This window comes from Bos taurus, chromosome 19, assembly GCF_002263795.3.
Source record: "Bos taurus isolate L1 Dominette 01449 registration number 42190680 breed Hereford chromosome 19, ARS-UCD2.0, whole genome shotgun sequence".
Classification (NCBI taxonomy): Eukaryota; Metazoa; Chordata; class Mammalia; order Artiodactyla; family Bovidae; genus Bos; species Bos taurus.
In genome coordinates this window covers 13,289,005-13,307,472 of record NC_037346.1, presented here as the reverse complement: position 1 = coordinate 13,307,472, position 18,468 = coordinate 13,289,005, and the positions used below count along the sequence as shown (strand labels likewise).

Below are 18,468 nucleotides of genomic sequence, written 5' to 3'. Positions count from 1 at the left end.
GCACAGTGAGCTGTGAGCCCTGCAAATCAGAACATCTACAGGGAAAAAAAAATGAACAATTTTGGTTAATTGCTCAAAACATTTTGTTTTGAACAAGAGGTTTCAAAACAGAATATATTAGTAAAACACTGAACTCCTGAATTTAACATTATACGTAAACAGTTGACTGTTTTTAGTTCAATAGTCTTTTTTTTTTTAATTTTGTGTGTGTGTGTTTGTGAAGGTAGAATACTTCTTTTGTACAGCTGATGTTCAAGTCATTTTACTAAGAGGTCTGGCTGGAGACCATAGTATCGAGTGTGTCTGCGTGTGTCTGTGTGTGTAGAGCTTTGTGAAGGTAGAAGAGTTGATACTGAGGGCTTTACATTTAGAATTTTGCAATTTTGGCAAAAACAAAAAAACCAAAAATCCCAGATAGACAAAAAATATATATATATAGTCCCACCTGATGCACAGCAGGTCGGCGTTTCTGAAGCTATAAGAGTTTGTGGTCGCTGTTGCTGAACTCTGAGACAACTCTAACAGATGTCTCAGAGCCTGAGATGTCTCGTGGCCGGCCCGGAGCGCCCCTGGCCGCTTCGCCCAGCTCAACTGTCTTCGGGCGCAGCCTCCCTCCCCGCGGCTCCGGGCGTCACCCACCCGACTGGCCGCCCCTGCGGCTGCCGTGGGTGTTTTTCTGCGGCCCACCGGCCCCAAGCTCACGCCGGAGGCGTCGGTCCGAGGATCCGGGTCCAGTGGGAGGTGGGGAGAGGTCTGGATTCGCCGCCGGTGCCCGAGTTTGCACCTTGCCAGCCAGCGCTCGGATCCCCGTCCTACCTCCAGGCGGATCCGGATCCTATTTCGCGTCCCCCGTTCCCATCCGGTCTCCCCAGACGGAAAATGGTCCCCGAGGCTGGAGGCAGGAGGGGCGGGGGATGACTTGCTTTTCTGTTTTGTGTATTATTTTTTTTTCCTGTTTTTTTTTTTTTTTCCCTTAAATAGAAGGTTCATTTCTGTACAACCGCGAGCTCCGCGGGCCGTGCGCGACTCCGCTACCACACGGCCGCCTCGTTCATTTCTGGGGGGTGAGACAGGTGGTTCCCATAACTCGCCCCGCCGTTGACCGACAGCGACGAGAAGGGTGGGCTGGGCCCAAAGACCTCGGCGGACATGGAGTGGAGAGGCCCGGGCAGGCTGGGCTCGGGGCTGGGCGAGTCCCCGGGAGGATGCGCCAGGATGTCGGTGAACCGCTGCGCCTCACTCGACGGGTGGTGGCCGGGCAGCGGGTGCTCCAGGCCACCCAGGGGTGTCCCGGAAGGCCCGGACGACGGCACGAAGGGCAGGTCCACCGGCGTCTGAGCCTGCGAGGACGGGGGGCCTTGCGGAAAGAAGTCGTAGTTGCCTCCGGGCCCGTAGTACTCGCTCTGGTAATCTGCGGTGGCGGCGGGGAGAGGGGACGTCAGGGCGGGGCCCCGGGCGGGACGGGGTGACCGAGCGCGAAGGCGCGCTATCGGGGCTGGGGAGGGCAACGCCGGGGCTCTCCATTCGCCGGGCTCCCCTGCCCGGCTGGGCGCACGGAGGAAGCCCGGGTGCAAACGCGGGAGCTGCTCCCTCTGTGCCCACCAGCCTCATTCAGGACCAGGAATTCGATCCGGTCTTACTGCCTCGCCTCATTTCCTCCCCAGCCTCCACCCTTCTCTCTCGCCCTCTCCGCTTCTCCTGCAGAAAGCCAGGAGCGCCTCCGCGCTGCCGCCCGCTTCCAACGAAACGAAACCGGGCCTGCCCGCGTCCTGCCCCCGGCCCGCGCACCCACCTCCGTAGAAGGAGAAGGGCCCGTTGGGAAGGAGCTCGCCCGGCTCCAGGCGATCCACGAGCGGCCGCATTCGGCGCGGACTGCGGAAGAAGGCGTGGCGCCGGGCGCCCAGCGCGCTCAGCTGCTTCATCCTCCGTTCCTTGGAGCGTCGGTTCTGGAACCAGACCTGAAGCACACACGACTTGGGGTGAGGCCCTGGAGACCCTACCTCCGACTTTTCGGGTGTGCGGCCTCTCCTGGCCCCTCACCGTTCCACCTCCCAGCTAGCGGATTCCCAGCTGTGTGTTTTGTGTCTTGTATATGGTGTGTGTGGGGGGGGGGGGTGCGTGTCTTCGAGTAGAACCACGCGGGGTGGCCCTTGAGCCAAGGGTGGACAGGATTCCCGGCAGGGGTACCTGGGCAAGCCGCCCTGCCCAACAGGAGACAGTTGGAGTTGTTTCTAACAATCGCAGAGAAACACTTGCAGCTTGTACGCGCGGAGGCGCTTAACCTCCCCAAAGACACACGGCTTCCCTTTCACGGACCCTGGCAGCACCCCTACCCCCACCCCGCATGATAGTGACAGAGGTCCAAACAGCCTCCTGTTGAGTCTCCCGAAAACAGTGACACCAAAACCCACAGCCTCCTTTCCGCACCCACACACGATCTCCCAGTGCCAGACATACTCGTCCCTAGCCTCTCACTGTTAGAGACATGACCAAGCAACCTCCCCTTCACCTGCGCCTAAGAGCGCACAGCAGAGCGTCTCCGCGGAGGGCAGCCTGCATGGTGCGCCTACTGCACACAACCTCCCAGGCACATCTCCCCATGGACTCTCAGAACCGCCAGGCACCGGACACCTAACCCTGGGCTCGGGACTCGGGCCGAACCACCCGCAGGTTCAAAATCTCACAGCGCGCACCGGCGCAGCTGCCTGGATGGCCGTCTCCGGTCCCCAGGCGACTCAGGCAGGGCCGCGGCAGAACTGACTGCCGCCGACCACCTTCCCTTCAAACCTGGGCAGCCCACCTCTCTTTGGAGGGGAGGTCTGCTGGCGGGGGGGGGGGGGCGCGGGGGGGCTGGTTTAACTGGAGCCAGAGACCCACAAAGTTGGGGCGGGGACACCGAGGGAGACTATGGATTGAGACCACGGATTAATCCCGGGATGCACAGCGACCGCTCGGCTCCTCCCGGATAGGGGTGGGAGGACAGAAAAATAGGTCGGTACTCTCATCGCCGCGTCCGGACGGTGCCCCCTCCTCCCGCCTCATGCCCCCCCTCCCCCGTCTCTCTCCCATCCTTACCACTGTCGCCTGCGTTGGACCGGAAAGAGGAGGAGGTTTAGCGAATTCCAGATGCCCTACACTTCTGTTGCGACTTCAAAGTCGGAGCCGGGTAGGGGTGTCTGGGCCTCTCCCCTCCCCTCTGCCAGCCTCCAGGGACTCGCTCTGCTCCTCAAAGCTGCTTCCCACCCCCCACCCCCAGGCTCAACCTGCAGGTTGCACCTCGAGGGAACTAAGTGGCATGCTCGGCCCTGACCTGGATGACACGCATGTTGAGGCCGGTCTCCTGAGCCAGCTGCTCGCGGATGTGGCGCGTGGGCTTGGGTGTGGCAGCGAAGGCGGCCTTCAGTGTCTCCAGCTGCTTGGCCTTGATGGTGGTGCGAGGCCCTCTCCGCTTGGCCCCCAGGTTCTGGTCGTCGTTCTCATTGCTGCCCCCTTCCTTGTCCGACACGTTGGCGCTCTCCGAGTCCTTGGCGTCGTCCTGCGACGGGTCTTGGGAGTCCGGAGACAAACTGGGGTCACTGCCCGTGGTGGCTGGGGAGAGGAAAGGGACAGGTGAGCAGCAGCCAGTGGCGGGCCTTCCTCCCCCGAGACCCACGCACCCGGAAGGAGCCGGGCATCAGGTCCTCACCCGAGTGGAGGCTGTTCTCTTTGGCGACACTGCTGTTGCTTAGGTAATCCTCTTTGCAGACAAACTTGTTCTCATCGATGATGTAGAGCTCCTCGCCGGTGGATAGCTGCTTGTTACACATCATGCAGGTGAAGCAGTTCAGGTGAAACACTTTGCTCCGCGCTCTTCGCACCAGGTCGCTAGGGGAGATGCCCTGTGCGCAGCCAGCACACTTGGTACCGAAACACCTGCGGGGGGTGGGGGGTTCGGGTGGGATTGGGCCGAGGGAAGCCAGAGGGCAGGAGAAAGGCGATAGAGACAGTAGAGGAAGAAGAATGGGGGGAGGGGTATGGAGAGAAAGAGAGAAAGAGCCGAAAAGGAAGAGAGGTAGAATGCCGATTAAGCAGGCCAGAACGCAGGAGGAGAGAGCGCGGGTGCCAGTGAAAAGTCAGGGAGGAAATACACATGGTTACAATGAGGGAGCAAGGAGCTTAAGCCGCCGCCACCCCTAGCCTCCTGCCCCGTTTTGTCCCAGAGACAAAAAGCTCTGAGGGCACCTCCCTCACTTTTCCGATTTTCCGATTAGATTCAAAAAACCAAATTAGATCTCCATTCTAACGCGTCCCAAGCACCGCCGCTTTCTATGCATTGCCTCTTTCGTCGAAAAAGAACCCCAGTCCCACCGCGGGTAACAAACAGCCGCGGAGAGCCTGGACGGCCACAGCCTGGGCGCTGCCGCGTTCCAGCCCAAAGTCCGGCTGGTCGGCTCAAGCTAGACCGCGTCGCGGCTCTAGGTGCCGGGATGCGCTTCGCGGGAGGCAGGCTTCTGGGGCCCACTGGCAGCCTGCGGTGCTCGCCGTTGCCCCGCTCGGCTCTCGCCAGTAGCCAGAGGCCGGGCACTGCGGGCCAAGGCCAGAGGCCCAGCCTGCGCTTCCTCTCGGCAATACCAGCGGACCGCACTTTGCTCCGTGGGCCGCCGCCACCAGGGCCGCGCATCCCCGGGATGCACCGGGGACAGCGCTTCCGGGTCCTCTGGGCAAAGCCACCTGGGTGGCTTCGAACCCCTCCTCTGTCCCCCAGTTTGATCTGTCACCACAAACTCAGAGAAAATCAGAGACTAAGTCAGCCAAGGAAACGGATATTTCAGACCGGCCTAAAGGAGGATCAATTCGAATTTGCTCCAGTTCTGTTGGTTTGTGTGTTGTGTGGACTCGGTGGCAGGGTGGTAAGTTAAAATGCTCAGCGGAGCAGGGTTGTTGGGAGGCTTCTCCGGCTCCAACGAGCCAGGTCTCCGCTTTCCCCCAGGTCTCCACAAGGAGGTGGCCTGCGGTGGCAGCCGGAGCCCAGAAGAGCTCCGAGCGGAGCCCTCGCCTCACTGCCGAGGTCGGCGTTGCGTGGAGGCCGAACCTGCTGGCCATGCGGGCAGCCCGGGAAGGTCGTCTTGCAGGCTGCAGCCTCCGGCACTTCACAGGCTACCAGTGCAAGTAGTGTGGCCAGGTCGGCCCATCGGGTGTCAGGAAGACCCTGGGCCGTGCAAGATAGGCCCCCGGGCCCGAGCTCTTCACAGTCGCTGCCACCGCAGGCGACTGGACGCGCCATGCCAAAGGCTCTGCGGTTCCCGCCAAGACTTCTCGGGGACGGAAAAGGTAGTGGGATGCAGTTTAGCCGGGGCTTAAGCTCAATCTGGAGGACGAGTCAACCGGGGAGGCAGGAAGAATGCAGTTGCTGGACAGATCTGCTAGGGGAAAGATAGGACGCGGGGCTACACCTTCTGAGGCTGAGCTACCTCCTTCCAAGCCAGGAGGAGCTTCTCGCTCCGAGGCGAGTTCAGACTCTTTTTCTTCCCAGGCACGTGCAGCCAAGCCCGGACCCACAATTTCCAGGGCGAAAGCAGGCCACATCCTCGGCGCCCAGGGCGCGCCAGCTGGCCAAGAGGCGGGACCCCCGCCCCCGGGGACGTAGCTGCCCCTCTCCAAAGGCAGCTCCCAACGCGGGTCGCCGCGGCCACGCTGACCTCTGATCCGCAGCCGGCTGGGAAGGGCCCGCGGGGAAGGAGCGGCCCAGGCGGCGCGCGAGGGAAGAAGTACTCACCGGAAGAAGTCGTTTTTGCAGTAGAGCTTGCCTTCCCGGGAGAAACACTTCTCGGTCAGGTTGCATTTACATTCACAGCACTGGACGCACTTGACGTGCCAGGCCCTGTCCAGCACGTTCAAGAGGAAGCGGTCCAGGATGGGCCTTTTGCAGCCGGCACAGTGCACCATGGTCTTTGGTTTGGTCGGGTGAGGCCCGGAGAGAGAAGCGCAAGATAGAGCCGAGGAGATGACTCACGAAGACGACCGGCGGGAACTCCCCAGCCTCTCCACAAAAGAGGACACAGACTTGGCGGGGCAAACCGAAACCCGCACCGGAAAATCAAAGACAGGGAGGAAGGCTGATGGGGGCGTGAGAGTGGGGGGCGCCGCTTCGGAGAAGTGTGCAGCCGGGCAGTCCCGGGGCCTCCGGGGCACAGCAGCGCCGCTGCAGCTCGCAGGGCGAGAAAAAGAGTCTCAGGCGGGCGAGCTAAGCGACTCTTCAAGCCCAGAGCCCGCGGAGGAGTGAAGGTCACCGAAAACGGCGACGGGAACGGAAATAAATAAACACACCGGAGTCGGAGAAGGACGACGCGGCTGGCCGGGGTTGCGGGGAAAGCGCCGCTGAGTTCTCTCGGGCTTGAGGTAGAGCTGTCGGAAGGCAAAGTGCATCTGCTCTTGTCGGGGTAGGAGGGCGGGTGTGTGTGTGTGTGTGTGTGCCGGGTTGCCCGCCACCTGAATTTCCCCTCCTCTTTCGATAAAGAAAAGAACCAAGCGAATAGAGAAGCTTTGGATCCTAAACTGCCGGCATCGCTCAGCGGGTCGGGACGCGCTGGGCGCCCGCGGTGGGCCTGGGGGAGGAGGGAGCAGGGGCTGGCCGAGGCGCGGAGGGAGGGAGGAGGGGAGGACCGGAGGAAGATCTCGTTGTCGATTGTTGTCGTTGCTTAGGTTTCCCCCCTTTTGGAGAAGAGTTCTCTTGTCAATCGAGAGCGGAGAGGGACAACTAGGCGCGGACGCAGCCAGGTGCGCGCGCGCGCTCCCCACCGCCCCAGCCCTGTCACCTCGGCCAGTGGCCTGCCGGGCGGCCTCCGTCTCCGCGGGACAGCCCTCCCCGCGCCTGGTCTCCTTCGGAGAGGGGGTGCCGTCCGGCTCCTCACCGCGCCTGGCCGTGCATCGTGGCTCCAGTCGCAACTCGCGGCCTCCTGGGCGCGCAGCCCCACATCGCTTGGCCCACGCTCCGGCTGCCTCCGTGCAAACCCCACAGTCTCTGGACTTTCTTTTCTTTTCCTTTCCCCCTCTGTTTTTCGTTGGGGTAGCAAATCTGTGTTTCCTTTCTAGCCTCTTTCCTTCCTTTTTTTTTTTTTTTTTCTTTTGCAGCGGGAGGAGTCGGGGGGAGGGGGTGTAGCTTGAAGAGCTTTAAAAACAAAAAACAAAAACGTCCTGCTGCCGCGGCTACAGTTGTGCGCGGCTGGAACAGCTCGGCCTGGGCCGCCGCTGTCGCCGGCTGTCCCCGGACAGGCGTCCCTCTGTCCCTGGTCTCCTGGCCCAGTCCGCCGCCCCGGCGCGTCTCTCCCCCGCTCCGGCGGCTCGGTCACTGCTCCCGGCTGTTGGCTGGGCTCTGGAAGCCCCCTTGCCTTAATGCAGCGCCCGCCGACGTCACGGCGGCCTACGACCAATCAGCGGCTCGCGGTCCCTCTGTAAACCATCCTGCATCTCCCGGCTGGGGAGAGTGCCGGGAGACCGCGTTTCGAGGATCAGTGGCGACTGCCACCGCGGCCCTGCGCTGTGCGGGCGGCGGGCAACGAGGTGCCCGGGTCCCCTCCTGCTCCGGTAAGGCGTCGCTTGCGGTAGGAGAGACTGAGAGAGCGCGTGAGTGGGAGCAGGCAGAGGGCAGACTTCTGCCCTGAGGGTGGGTGGTACCCAAGATCGAGCCTTGTTGGAGGTTGGGGTGCAGCTGGCTTCGGGAGCCTCGGCGGCCCAGGTGCACTGTTTGGCTTTGCAATTTAGCTGGTGCTGGGTCCCTCCCCACTGCCACCCTTGCTTTCTTGGCCTAGAAGTTTGCCCCGGGCACCGCGCGTGTCTTTAGGGGCGAAGAGGGGAGGGCGTTTGGCAGCAGAATCTCTCTCCTCTAGTCGCTCCTTCTGTGCCCCCTCCCCTAATCCATCCAAAGTCCACAGGTTCCGGGGCTCTGGGAGACCTGGGTGTCTGTTTCCCGCAGTGCCGTCTTGGAAAGTTGATTCCGGCGGTTTTCTGGTGGGGGCGGGGGAGACCAGAGGCGCGGCGCCGGGGAGGGGGGAGGAAAGGAGTGGGTGGGGAAGCGCCTCGGGTGAGGAGTTGCTACCCCGGCGAGAAGTTGCGAGAAAACTGTGATCCGGAGACACCTTTTACAGACGAAAACAAACGACTAGGCGGGAAACGGTGGGGGCAATAGCGGCGGCCGGGGGTGGGGGTGGTAGTGACGGAGGGAACGGCGACGTCCTGGGGACTCCACCCGGAGACTGAGAAGGATGGGGATGTGCGGAGAACCGGCCCGGCCTCCACGTCTCCCCTTTTCCAGGCTCCAGCTTCCCAGACAAGCTTGGCACCAGGTTCCCCAGACAAGTGCAGACCACAGCCTCCGGTAGTTCGCGTCTTACGGAGCCCATGCTTTCCTCATTTTCCTCGGAGTACAATCTAGGGACCACTGCCCGCGGGGGCCAGGTTCTCCCAGAAGTGCGGGCCGAGTCTGGGTCCTGAGAGTCTTAGCCTCGAAGAATCACTCTAGTTCCGCGGCCCACACCAAATACCAAATTCGTTTCGACAGCACCATTCCTATGCTTAACCCGGATCTCTTCCGAAGTGAAATCTGAAGGTGGCAGGGCTAGGCAAAACCCGCATTTGCTCCTTTTTTTTTTTTTTTTTTTTGCGGAAGGAGCGTTAGGAAGGTGCATTCGGCTAAAGTGTAGAAGGCAATAAAAATGGGCGGCCAGCCAGCCCGGTCTGGCCGGTATTTGGGGAATGGCTTTTTGACCCCAGACGCGGAGCTGGGTTCAGACATCTCTCTCCCAGCTAAGTTGGAGGAAATGCTCCCCGAAACGCAACTGTTACGAACCTGGCCAGGCAAGGAACTCAGTTCTTTGCAAATGGAATACCCTCTTCGAACGAACCGGGAAGCCCGTACAGCGAATTTGGTTTGCGCTCGGTACATTGGGGTTTTAGGACTCTGCCAACACTGTTTTCCATCCTTAAGCTTCCGCCCGCACGGCCCTGCACCCCCGAGGCCCGCTGGCAGCCCCCTCGCCTTGCCGCCCGCGACACCTTTCGGTTGGAAACCGAGCCAAGGCCGGCTGTGCGCCTCTCTGGCGCTCCGCCCATCTGGACCTCTGGATCGGAGGCCCCTTTCGCCATCTCCGCACCCCCTCCACACACACCTGGGCTCTGGCTCCCCACTGCGGGGAGGGAGGCGTTGGGGCTAGCTCTCTCTCTCTCAACAGCACCCTCCTCGGATCTCTCCCAGGCCCGGGCTCAGGGCGGAGCTGGGGAGGGGCCGCGCTGTTCCCCAACCCAGCAGGCTAGTTGTGCCAGATGCAACTTGGCTTTGTGCTCCTGCCGCGGACCGTGCATTTCCAAGAACCAGCCGAGTGGTACCCGGTACTCAGGTACCCCGGGAGACGCTAAGAGCTGCGTGGCTGGGGTCCTCGCCGCCTCCACCCGGACCCAGAGGTGCCTTCCCAGCCTGCTGCGCTGGGTGAGGCCCGCGGTGGGGGTGGGGGGTGTCCTCTGAGCTGTCTCCCAGCTCTCCCCACCTCCCCTACACCCCCAGCTGTCTTGGTTCTCGCCACCAGCGCGCTCAAGTGAACCGCCCCTTTCTGGAATCTATAGCGGACCCTGTCCCGAGTGGCTCGCCCCCGCCCCCGCCCCAGCTGGGCTCCTTCTTATGCAAAGTAGAGGGACCGCGGGGGTGAGTGGGGGGCGGTGGGTGGGGACCTCCAGCGCGACAGCTGGACCCGGCTGCCGGCCCTTCCTGAGCCCAAGGTCCGCTGCGGCCGCCTTTAGAATGGGCTGGAAGACGTTGCTGCACCCGTTTGGGGGTGCAGGGAGCTCGAGTAGGGGGACAGAGGGTCCCTCCCTGAGCTCGGATAGTGGGTTAGGGGAGCTGAGGGCTAGGACAGGACTCTGAATGGGACAGGTTCTCTGGCCCCAGTGTCCAGATGACTCAGTAAACAGGTCCTGGGGAACTAACCCGCGAGTCTAGCAGGGGGTTGGGGAGAGCAACTCAGAGAGGGCCTCCTGGCTCCTGGTTCTAGAAATTTAAGCCCAGTTTTAAAGCTTCCAAGGCGACAGCACAGTAGATTAATGTGTTTTCCCTCCATTTCCATTGAGCTTTTATTTTAAAATGTAATTGATCCCAGAGACGCGGCGAGAAAACTGACCCAGCTTTCCAAATTGGCGGCCTCCGAAGCCTGTCAGCTCAGCTCTGCTTTTAAACCCCTGTCTGCTTGGCAAAGAGCCCCAACGTCACCTCCTCACCTGCCGCCCCTACTGCCTGCGTCCCCAAGTCCCACAAGCGTTTTCCACCCAAAGTTCTCCACGTCTCCCGAACCCACCACCATGCACACCACTCGCTCGGCTGCCAGGGTTGTAAATTCTGCCCTGGGTGCTGCGGGGGGCAATTTGCTGCCCAGTCATCGCTCAGCGGCTGCAGCATCCTCTGAACCTCATCCTAGGTGCTCTTGGAAAAGGCCCCACAGGGCCCAGGAAGTGGCATTCACAACACAGGTTTGTCCTATGAGAATCACCTTCAAGACCAGTCCCAGAGGTGGCACCTGGCCCTAGGAACGCGGGATGGAAGGGTTCTGCCGCTTCTTCCCAGCCACCCTGCAGCTGGAGGGCTGAAGGTGCCCTCTCTTGTACCCCCTTTCTTCCTTGATTCCAAGTCCCATGTCACCTCCTTCCCAATGCAGGGATTGGGAGGCCCAAGGATCCGAGTCTGCCAGCTTGGTTGATTGCTTTTGGTTCTAATCACGGGCCACTGTCCTGGCTGCTTTCCTCCTCACCCATTGTGCTCCTGTCCACCCCCCAGAAACCAGCGGTAAGGCCAAGAAAGGGGGCGCCTGCAGCGGAGCAGGCTGGGTCCCTGTGCTGGCCTGCTGCAATAGGGTGCAGCCAGCCACCACCTTCCAGGGAGAGGGAGGAGGGAGTGAGCCCGGCGTGGCTGAGACCCTCATAGTCCTGGAGGCCAAGCAAACTCCGCACTGACTCTAGAGGACACCACTGGTGGAGTCCTGGAAGCCGGCCTGAGTCCGGGGATCTGATCCAACCTCTCCTGCTGTCTCCTTTCTTTGCTCCTGCTTTGGGTTGCCTTAGTCTCACTCCCACACTCTCTCCTGGAAATGACCTACTTGCATGCAGCACTTTAGTTTTGTTTTTTTTCACAATCTGCCCAGAACCACGTAGTAAGTGTGTGTGTGCGAATGGGGGTGGGGTGGGGTTGGGGGATCAGTATTACCTCCTTTTTTTCCCGGGAAAGAAATCCTGAGATTACAGGGTCAGTGCACTACTGAAGACGAGAAGTTTGGGGGGCTTGTCACCCTGCTGCGCCTTTGGGTACTTCCTTCCTCCAGCCACGTCTCTAAGACCCAGGTGAGGGGAGGCGGGGACCTCAAGGCCGGGAAAGGGCAGCAGCATCCCGACCAGGCCTTCATGGTGTGTGCTCGGGCTGGGTAAGCAACACTGGGCTTCCCACGAGGGCTGGAGGCACCCTGGACACGCAAGCAGGGAGCCAGGTCGAGCGTGGTGATCTCAGCACCGCCCCGCTGCAAAGGATGAGGACAGCCTGGGAGGAACAGGGTGAGCTGGAGGAGGCAGGACAGGGAGAGAGAGAGAAAAAGACAGGTGAGGGCAGAGGAACAGTGAATTAGGGGTGTAGAAGCCCAGAGGGGGAAAGAGAAGGACCGTGGAAAAGTAAGCGGGGATGAAAGGAGGAAAGACGTACTGGGGGAAATGTGTGGAGGAAAAGAAATGGAAAGGCACCCTGTGAACAAAAAAGGTGGCAGGGTGAGTGAGGCTCAGAGCCCAGGAGCCTGCAGGCGCCTAGGGGGGACTGAAGGGTGTCCCGGGTGTGACAGCCGATCAGAGGCAGGAGAAAAGGAGGCGGCCTGCTGGGTGGGAGACTCAGAGCCCATGGAAGAGCGTGTGAGCGGCTCTGGGCAGGAATCCAACAAATAAATAAAACGTCTAAGACGGCGTGACAACAATGTGTATTTGGGTGCGTGCCCGTGTTCCTCCGTCTGAACACACTCGCACCCGGTAAGGAAGACAAACGGGGCTCGTGCCTTGGAGTAATTAATCCTCTCACTAATTGACTCTCTCCCCTTACCTAATGGCGGTGGTCGCTGCTGATATCTGGAGAGATACCAGGTGGAGAGAGAGACCCCAAAGCTTTGTGACCGGGATTGAGTTCTTTCTGGACCTGCCCCCCATAGGGGCAGAGTTCAATAGATGTTGCTGCCTCACCAGCTCCATCTGTGTTTGCATTAATAAAGCTCTTCTCAAATTAGGGGTGACCAGGGGCCCTCCATACACACACACACATACACACACACACCTTCATCAATTTCAGAGGCGGAAAGCCACCCACAGCCCCTCTGCTGGACTCTGCCTGCAACACCAAAGCTCCCCCTCCTTCCCTGTTGCTCACCCAGGAACCCAGACCTAGCACCCCCTTTTCTTCCAGGCACTACTTACTCTTCCCTCACCTGGGATGTATCCTGTATCCCTTGTCGAAGCAGGTGAGGTTCTGAATGGGTCAGGAAGCAGCCCAAGGGATGAAGTCAGGGTAGGGATGGGAAGAAGCTTCTGGAGACACAGAGGAAGGACACAGAGGGGAGCAAGGCACATCTGGTGGGAGCCAGGTCTCTGGGATGGAGGAGACAAAAGGTGGCCGCTGTGCACCAAGGGAGTGTCAAGTGTGTGTGTGTGGGGAGGGGGGTGACCACGTTTGTGATTGTGAGGGTGGCAGTTCCATCTCTCTGTGTGAGCCCAGGGAGGGACCCCTCTTCTTGCCCTCACACTGCACGCTAGTTCCCAGGAATGGGGAACGAGGCTCGGCAGATCTGGAGGCACTGGAATCAAACCTCGTGCAGCTGAGTTGGCCAGAAGGAGCCCAAGGCCCACAACGGTCTGTCTGATGAGGCAGCTCTGAGGCTGGGGTTTGAGAGGTAGATGTCAACTCTCACCCCTTTGAGGTGGCAGCTTTGCTCTGTTGGCTCCTCGGAGGCTAAATAAATAACTGCTGAGATCCACAAACCACCAGAGTCGAGGGAGAGGAAAGGGAGGAGGGCAGTTCCTCAAGGGCGAAAAGGAAAATCACCACCACCACCACTAAATACATTTTTAATTGTCCCTGGGGAAAGTTTGTACATTTGACCAAAGCAGGTCCCTAAGCAGTCCCAACAAGATCTGTCATAGGGGCTGGCAGTCCGGGGAGAGTTGGGGGTCTGGAGAAGGAGGAGGTGGGGAGAGATGGCGGGCGCGTCAGGGAAGATGAGCAACTCGGTTCTTGTCTCCCTGCTTTAGAAAGAAAGCGAACAAGAGGAATAAAGTTCCAGAGGAAAGAAAGAGAAGGGCAAATGAAAGGCAAAGCCGCAGCAGAAAGGAAAGAAAGTGAAGAAGAAAGAAAAAGACGGACAGGGAGGAGGGGGAGAGACGACCATAAAACAGGGTGAAGGCGGCCCCAGGAGGCTGGGCCTCGTCCCAAACCATCCGTCTTCATTGTCTCCGTGTGTGCAAAGGCAACTCCGGCATAAGGAAAAGCCACTATTGGAGCCGCGGCTTTATTTTATATCCTATACATCAGAAGGGAGGCAAAGCTTTATTTTCGCCAAGAGACAGATATTTTATTTCTCTCTTACGGTTTTATGTGTGAGAGATGTCAGGTTGCCACAATGGATGGCTAATGCATAGGCAAGAGGAAGCCGTGTTGGCATGCTGTGTGTCATGGGGTCTTGGGGGGGTGAGCGGGCCTGGGATTTAGGGCTGATGGGCCACTCTGGGGGATTTCTGCTAAAACATCTCTCTTCATAAATCCAGAAGCATGGTCAGCTCAACAGGGAGAAGAAGGAGTTTTAGAAGGAAAAGAGTTGGGCTTAGTAATAAACGAACACACAAAGGAACCGCTTACCTTCCGAGGGGGCTCGGGCCACGGGGGCAAGGAAACGCCAAGACCCCCGTCGAAATACCCTCCTGCCACTCACGGAGAAGTGTTTTCCTCCAGAATCCAGTGTCAGTTTGCTTCCTTGCCCCTACCTGATATTTTTCCACTCTTGTGTCTCTCTTCACCAGAAATCTTTTTTTCACCTCCTCAGAGCCAGGAGTGGTGGGAGGGGTGTGTGTGTGTGTGTGTGTGTGTGAGGCCTGGGGAGGGGGTGGAGAGCTATTAATTTGCAAATCATCTGATCTGGGAAAGGATCAAGATGCCTGTTTTTCGCCACTAAATCCAGTGTCTTGAGTGGACATGTGTGCACACATGAGCCCCTCGTGCTGTGACTCCTGGGAGTGGAGGTGCCAGATTTAAATCCTAGAAAAGCACCCCCCGGTCCCACACCTTCCCCGGGGACCTGTGGCCGAATTAAGCCTTAGATCCCAAACTGCACCATGTTCATATTTTGAAGCCTAGACAGAAGAGGGAGGCAAGGGGACAGAGACAGCGGGGAAGTGTGTTCACTAGTCTCCTCCACTCCCAGGACCCCCAAACCATTTCTTGTGAGATCGGCTTTTGTTGGTGCCCATGCTCTACTGTTGTAATTTTCTGCTTTCCTGGTTTACATCCACAGTGGACCCAAAAGGTGATCGCGTCCTTTCTTCTTTTCAGAGGATGGGAGACGGCCCAGGGTCTCTAGGCAGTGAACATGAGGACCTGGCCACGCTATGCTTAGCTGTGGCCTTTGGGGAAGACATTCAACCTCTTGGGGCCTCAGTTTCCCCATCGGTAACCTGCAGGAATTGGGCTACGTGATTGCTCAGATTCCTTCCAGCTCCGGCCTCCTCTGACCGAATGAGATAATGTGTGGAAACACTTTGTAAATGCTAAAGCCGGACGAATGCCAGGGATTATTATTACGGTTCTAATCAATCCTCTTTTCTCCACATGGATCTTGGCTGTTTAGCGCCGGCGAGCAGGCTAAAGAGGGCCGAATTCAAGAAAGCTTAGCGGAGATGGCAAAGGTTTGTGCCGTGGATGGAAAAAAAGCTCTGCCCCTCCAGAAACATTCTGTCTCTGTGTCCCCCTCCCCCAGGCCCCCCTCCACGCCTGGTGCGAGGGGTTGAGGGGGAAGGAGAAGGGGGAAGAGGCCTCACTTGGTAGGACCCGGTTCAGTTTACACGCAGGCAAGAGGGTATTTCTTCCAGAGCATCATTTGTCTCCAAGTGACTGACACAGGAACCCGATGTGAAGGCGATTTGCAATTGTTATTTTTCCAGGAAGAAAGGAAAGAGCAAGGTGTAGCTGATTAGCAAGTTAATTATTTCAGTACCCCAAGGGTTCCAGCGTGGTGGTAAGTTGTCCAGCCCTGGTATAATTTCACAGTCCGTGCGTTTCCTGGGGAGCACCTGGGGGTGCCCAGGTCTGTCTTTCTCTCTCCATCCACCTGCCTTATGTCTTTCTGACATACCTGGGGAGCTGAAGAGGGGTTGGAGTGGTAATCGGTGTGGCATATATCTTTGGCCTAGGCTGCAGGTAGGGGGCCAGAGAGAACGAGGTGGAGGAAACCTCGACCTCTGCTGACTGTTTAATTACCTGGCCCTTCCTTCTTCTTAAACATACTGTTTTGTTGAATAAATATTAATGAGGCAGATTATCAAGAAGTGGAGTTGCTTTGAGGCTATTTCCCCAGACTTAACACAGGAAGAACCTGGCCTGGAGGGGGTCCTTTGGCCTCTCACCTCCTCCAACCCTGGCCTGCTCTCCGATGCTCATCTTCGCCTACCCGACTCTGGCCACCACTTGCTCTGCAGGGATTTCCGCCAGTCCCCTTCGGGCTCTGCCTTCCCCTTGGGGGAGCAGAGGGAGGACTATGTGGTGAAACGGACACCTCCCTCGGAGAGGTAAGTTGGGGATGAGAACGTTAGCTTCTGTTGATCTCTGGGCTGTTAGGGCCGGCCCCCTGCCGCTCCTCCAGAGATGGGGAGGGCTCCACAGTTTACTTAGGAGTGGTCCCATCTGCTCAGACTGGCCTTTCATAAGGGGAGGGATTTATGCAGTGTCCTTGTGCACAGACCTGGGATTTGCCTGAAAACCCTGGGCCTCTGAGAATATTACTGAACGCTAAAATGCTCAGCCACAGAGATGATTCATGATTTGTCTGTGTGGCCGTGTGTGTGTGTGTGTGTGTGTGTGTGTGTGAGAGAGAGGGGCACACACATTGATGGGCGCTTTTTCCCATTCTAAGTTCTAATCTAAATATTAGGAAACTTTTTTTTTTCTATATTCACCCAGGAGCCAGCTCACAGCACCAGGCTCTGGAGGCTTCAGCATGTGAAGACCATACAGTCCTCTTTGGTGCTGGCGTTCGAGCAGGTTGGCTGGTATCGCTGCTGGCGGAGAGGGGCCGGGGGACTGCCTGGAAAGATAGTTCTGATGACCGCTTTGCTGTGGGTGGCAGAGGAGTTGGGGAGTTGGAGTGGGGTGGGGGGGTCTGATGGCTGTTCAAATTAGGCTGCTTGTCTTGACTTCACAGGCCCCTCAGGCTCAGTTGGAGGGAAGTTACAGAAACACAGGTGGGTAGGTATAGGCAGTTCCTTGTCTCAGTTTTGGTGTCAAGTTAAAATGAAACCCAGAGGTGGTAAGAGGAGATCCCAGAGAACGGGTCTCGGAGGCCCCACACAGGATCTTTTTTTAAAACATTTTTATTGGAGTTTAGTTGCTTGACAGTGCTGTGTTAGTTTCTCCTGTCCAGCAAAGTGAATCAGCTGTATGTATACATGTAGCCCCATCTTTGCATTTTCTTCCCATTTAGGTAACCCTAGAGCGCTGAGTAGGAGAAGGCAATGGCACCCCACTCCAGTACTCTTGCCTGGAAAATCCCATGGACGGAGGAGCCTGGTGGGCTGCAGTCCATGGGGTCAGTAGAGTTGGACACGACTGAGCAACTTCACTTTCACTTTTCACTTTCATGCATTGGAGAAGGAAATGGCAACCCACTCCAGTGTTCTTGCCTGGAGAATCCCAGGGACGGGGGAGCCTGGTGGGCTGCCATCTCTGGGGTCGCACAGAGTCGGACACGACTGAAGCGACTTAGCAGCAGCAGCAGCAGAGCGCTGAGTCACGTTCCCTGTGCTATACAGTAGGTTAGTCATCTGTCTTATACATGGGCGTGTATCCACAGGGGGCCTTGACCTCTCTTCACTGCCCAGTGGCTGGCTGGTGAAGGAGCATTTTCAGCGTGGAGGCCCCTCGTTGGTGGTTCCACCATTTTCTTGCTCACTTTCTGGTTTGGGTCCCATCTTCCCAGCTCCTGAGTTTTCCTGTTCTCTCAGGCCACTCATCATTTAGCTGATGTTTCAGGCAAACGGCCAGCCCACATTTTGAAAGGGGGGCTGGCAGGCCGATAACCATGTGCAAGGTCATTCTCCTTTGGGCTCAAGAGAGGACGTAGTTCCCCCTTAAAAAAAGAGAAGCAGGAAACCATTCCTATGAATCTTTTAATGAAGGATTTACTATCAATTTGATAAGTTCGATGCTCTTTTTACTCATTCTGAATGAATAACTTTTCAGTCAACCCGAGGGACTATAAAGATGCTTTCTTCAGCCTCCGTGTTGTAACACATGCTGGGGCTCGAGCCTGCCTCTGACAGACTGGGGAGGAGTAGAAACATTCCAGAGACCAGGTCTTAGAGTGTTATCTCTTCCCCCACCCTAAATCCTCACCCGCCATTTTATCTCTCTTCACCACAAATGCAGAGACCTCCTAGGGAAGTGTGAAGGAATGGGTTTTAATCAGGTTTGGGGAAGGAAGGGGACTAAGTTGAGCCCAAAGAAAGATGGAGACCTTTGTAATTTTTAGGTGATACTTCGCTGTTACGCTTCACATGTGTTGTATATTATATCCTACAAATTGTGCATTTGCACCCATAATCCACAGTGTGTACGAGACTTGGCCCAACGCTGCTTGGCTGAAACAGTGTTAAATAAAATTTTAAGGAATGCTACCGGGGCCTTGCATGGCTTATTGAATTCTATCAATGATACATGATGTTTACATGCAGCATCTTAGATGGCAGAACACCGCGTTTCGTTTGTATGTGGGGAAATATATTTAAGCATGAAAGATACAGTTTTCCCATACGTGTATTACCCAGTGATTCGTTAGGAGAAACGATGGAATCAGCAGACACCTTTTCTGTTTCCACATAAACCTGTGCCCCCCACACACAGACTGCCAGTCACACACACACACACACACACAGCCAATCAGCCACGTGTATATTGTTACATGCAAGTCTCCAGCGATAAATGCAAATGTATATTCTGTACACGTAGATGCAGCATTATACACTTGTACACCATTACGGACACACACACCAGCATTGCGGGATGCACTTACACTGCTGTGTAGACAGGGGCTACTGTGAACATGTGTACCATGCTGCGTGTGGATATGTACACATTCACACATAAATGTTCTCACTGAGAGTGCCCACATGCCTGGAAGGATGCGTGCCCCCATGCAGAAGAGTCCTCTGCACACAGGTGTATAT

General features: G+C 57.6%; 1 protein-coding gene and 1 long non-coding RNA gene across 2 annotated transcripts; one reads left to right on the top strand and one right to left on the bottom strand.

Annotated features, from left to right (window-relative positions):
• Positions 1–942: 942 nt before the first annotated feature.
• LHX1 (LIM homeobox 1) lies at positions 943–6,750 on the bottom strand. Its single transcript, NM_001105447.1, is given in 5 exon segments — positions 943–1,411; positions 1,793–1,958; positions 3,311–3,588; positions 3,686–3,912; positions 5,756–6,750. Coding segments are annotated over 5 exon segments (1,221 nt in total). The 5' UTR covers positions 5,926–6,750; the 3' UTR covers positions 943–1,031.
• A 720-nt stretch (positions 6,751–7,470) lies between these two features.
• Positions 7,471–17,919, top strand: LOC132343011 (uncharacterized). The gene is made up of 2 exons (XR_009491643.1): positions 7,471–15,816; positions 16,208–17,919. It is a non-coding gene; the product is annotated as an uncharacterized lncRNA (long non-coding RNA).
• The last annotated feature ends 549 nt before the right edge of the window (positions 17,920–18,468 follow it).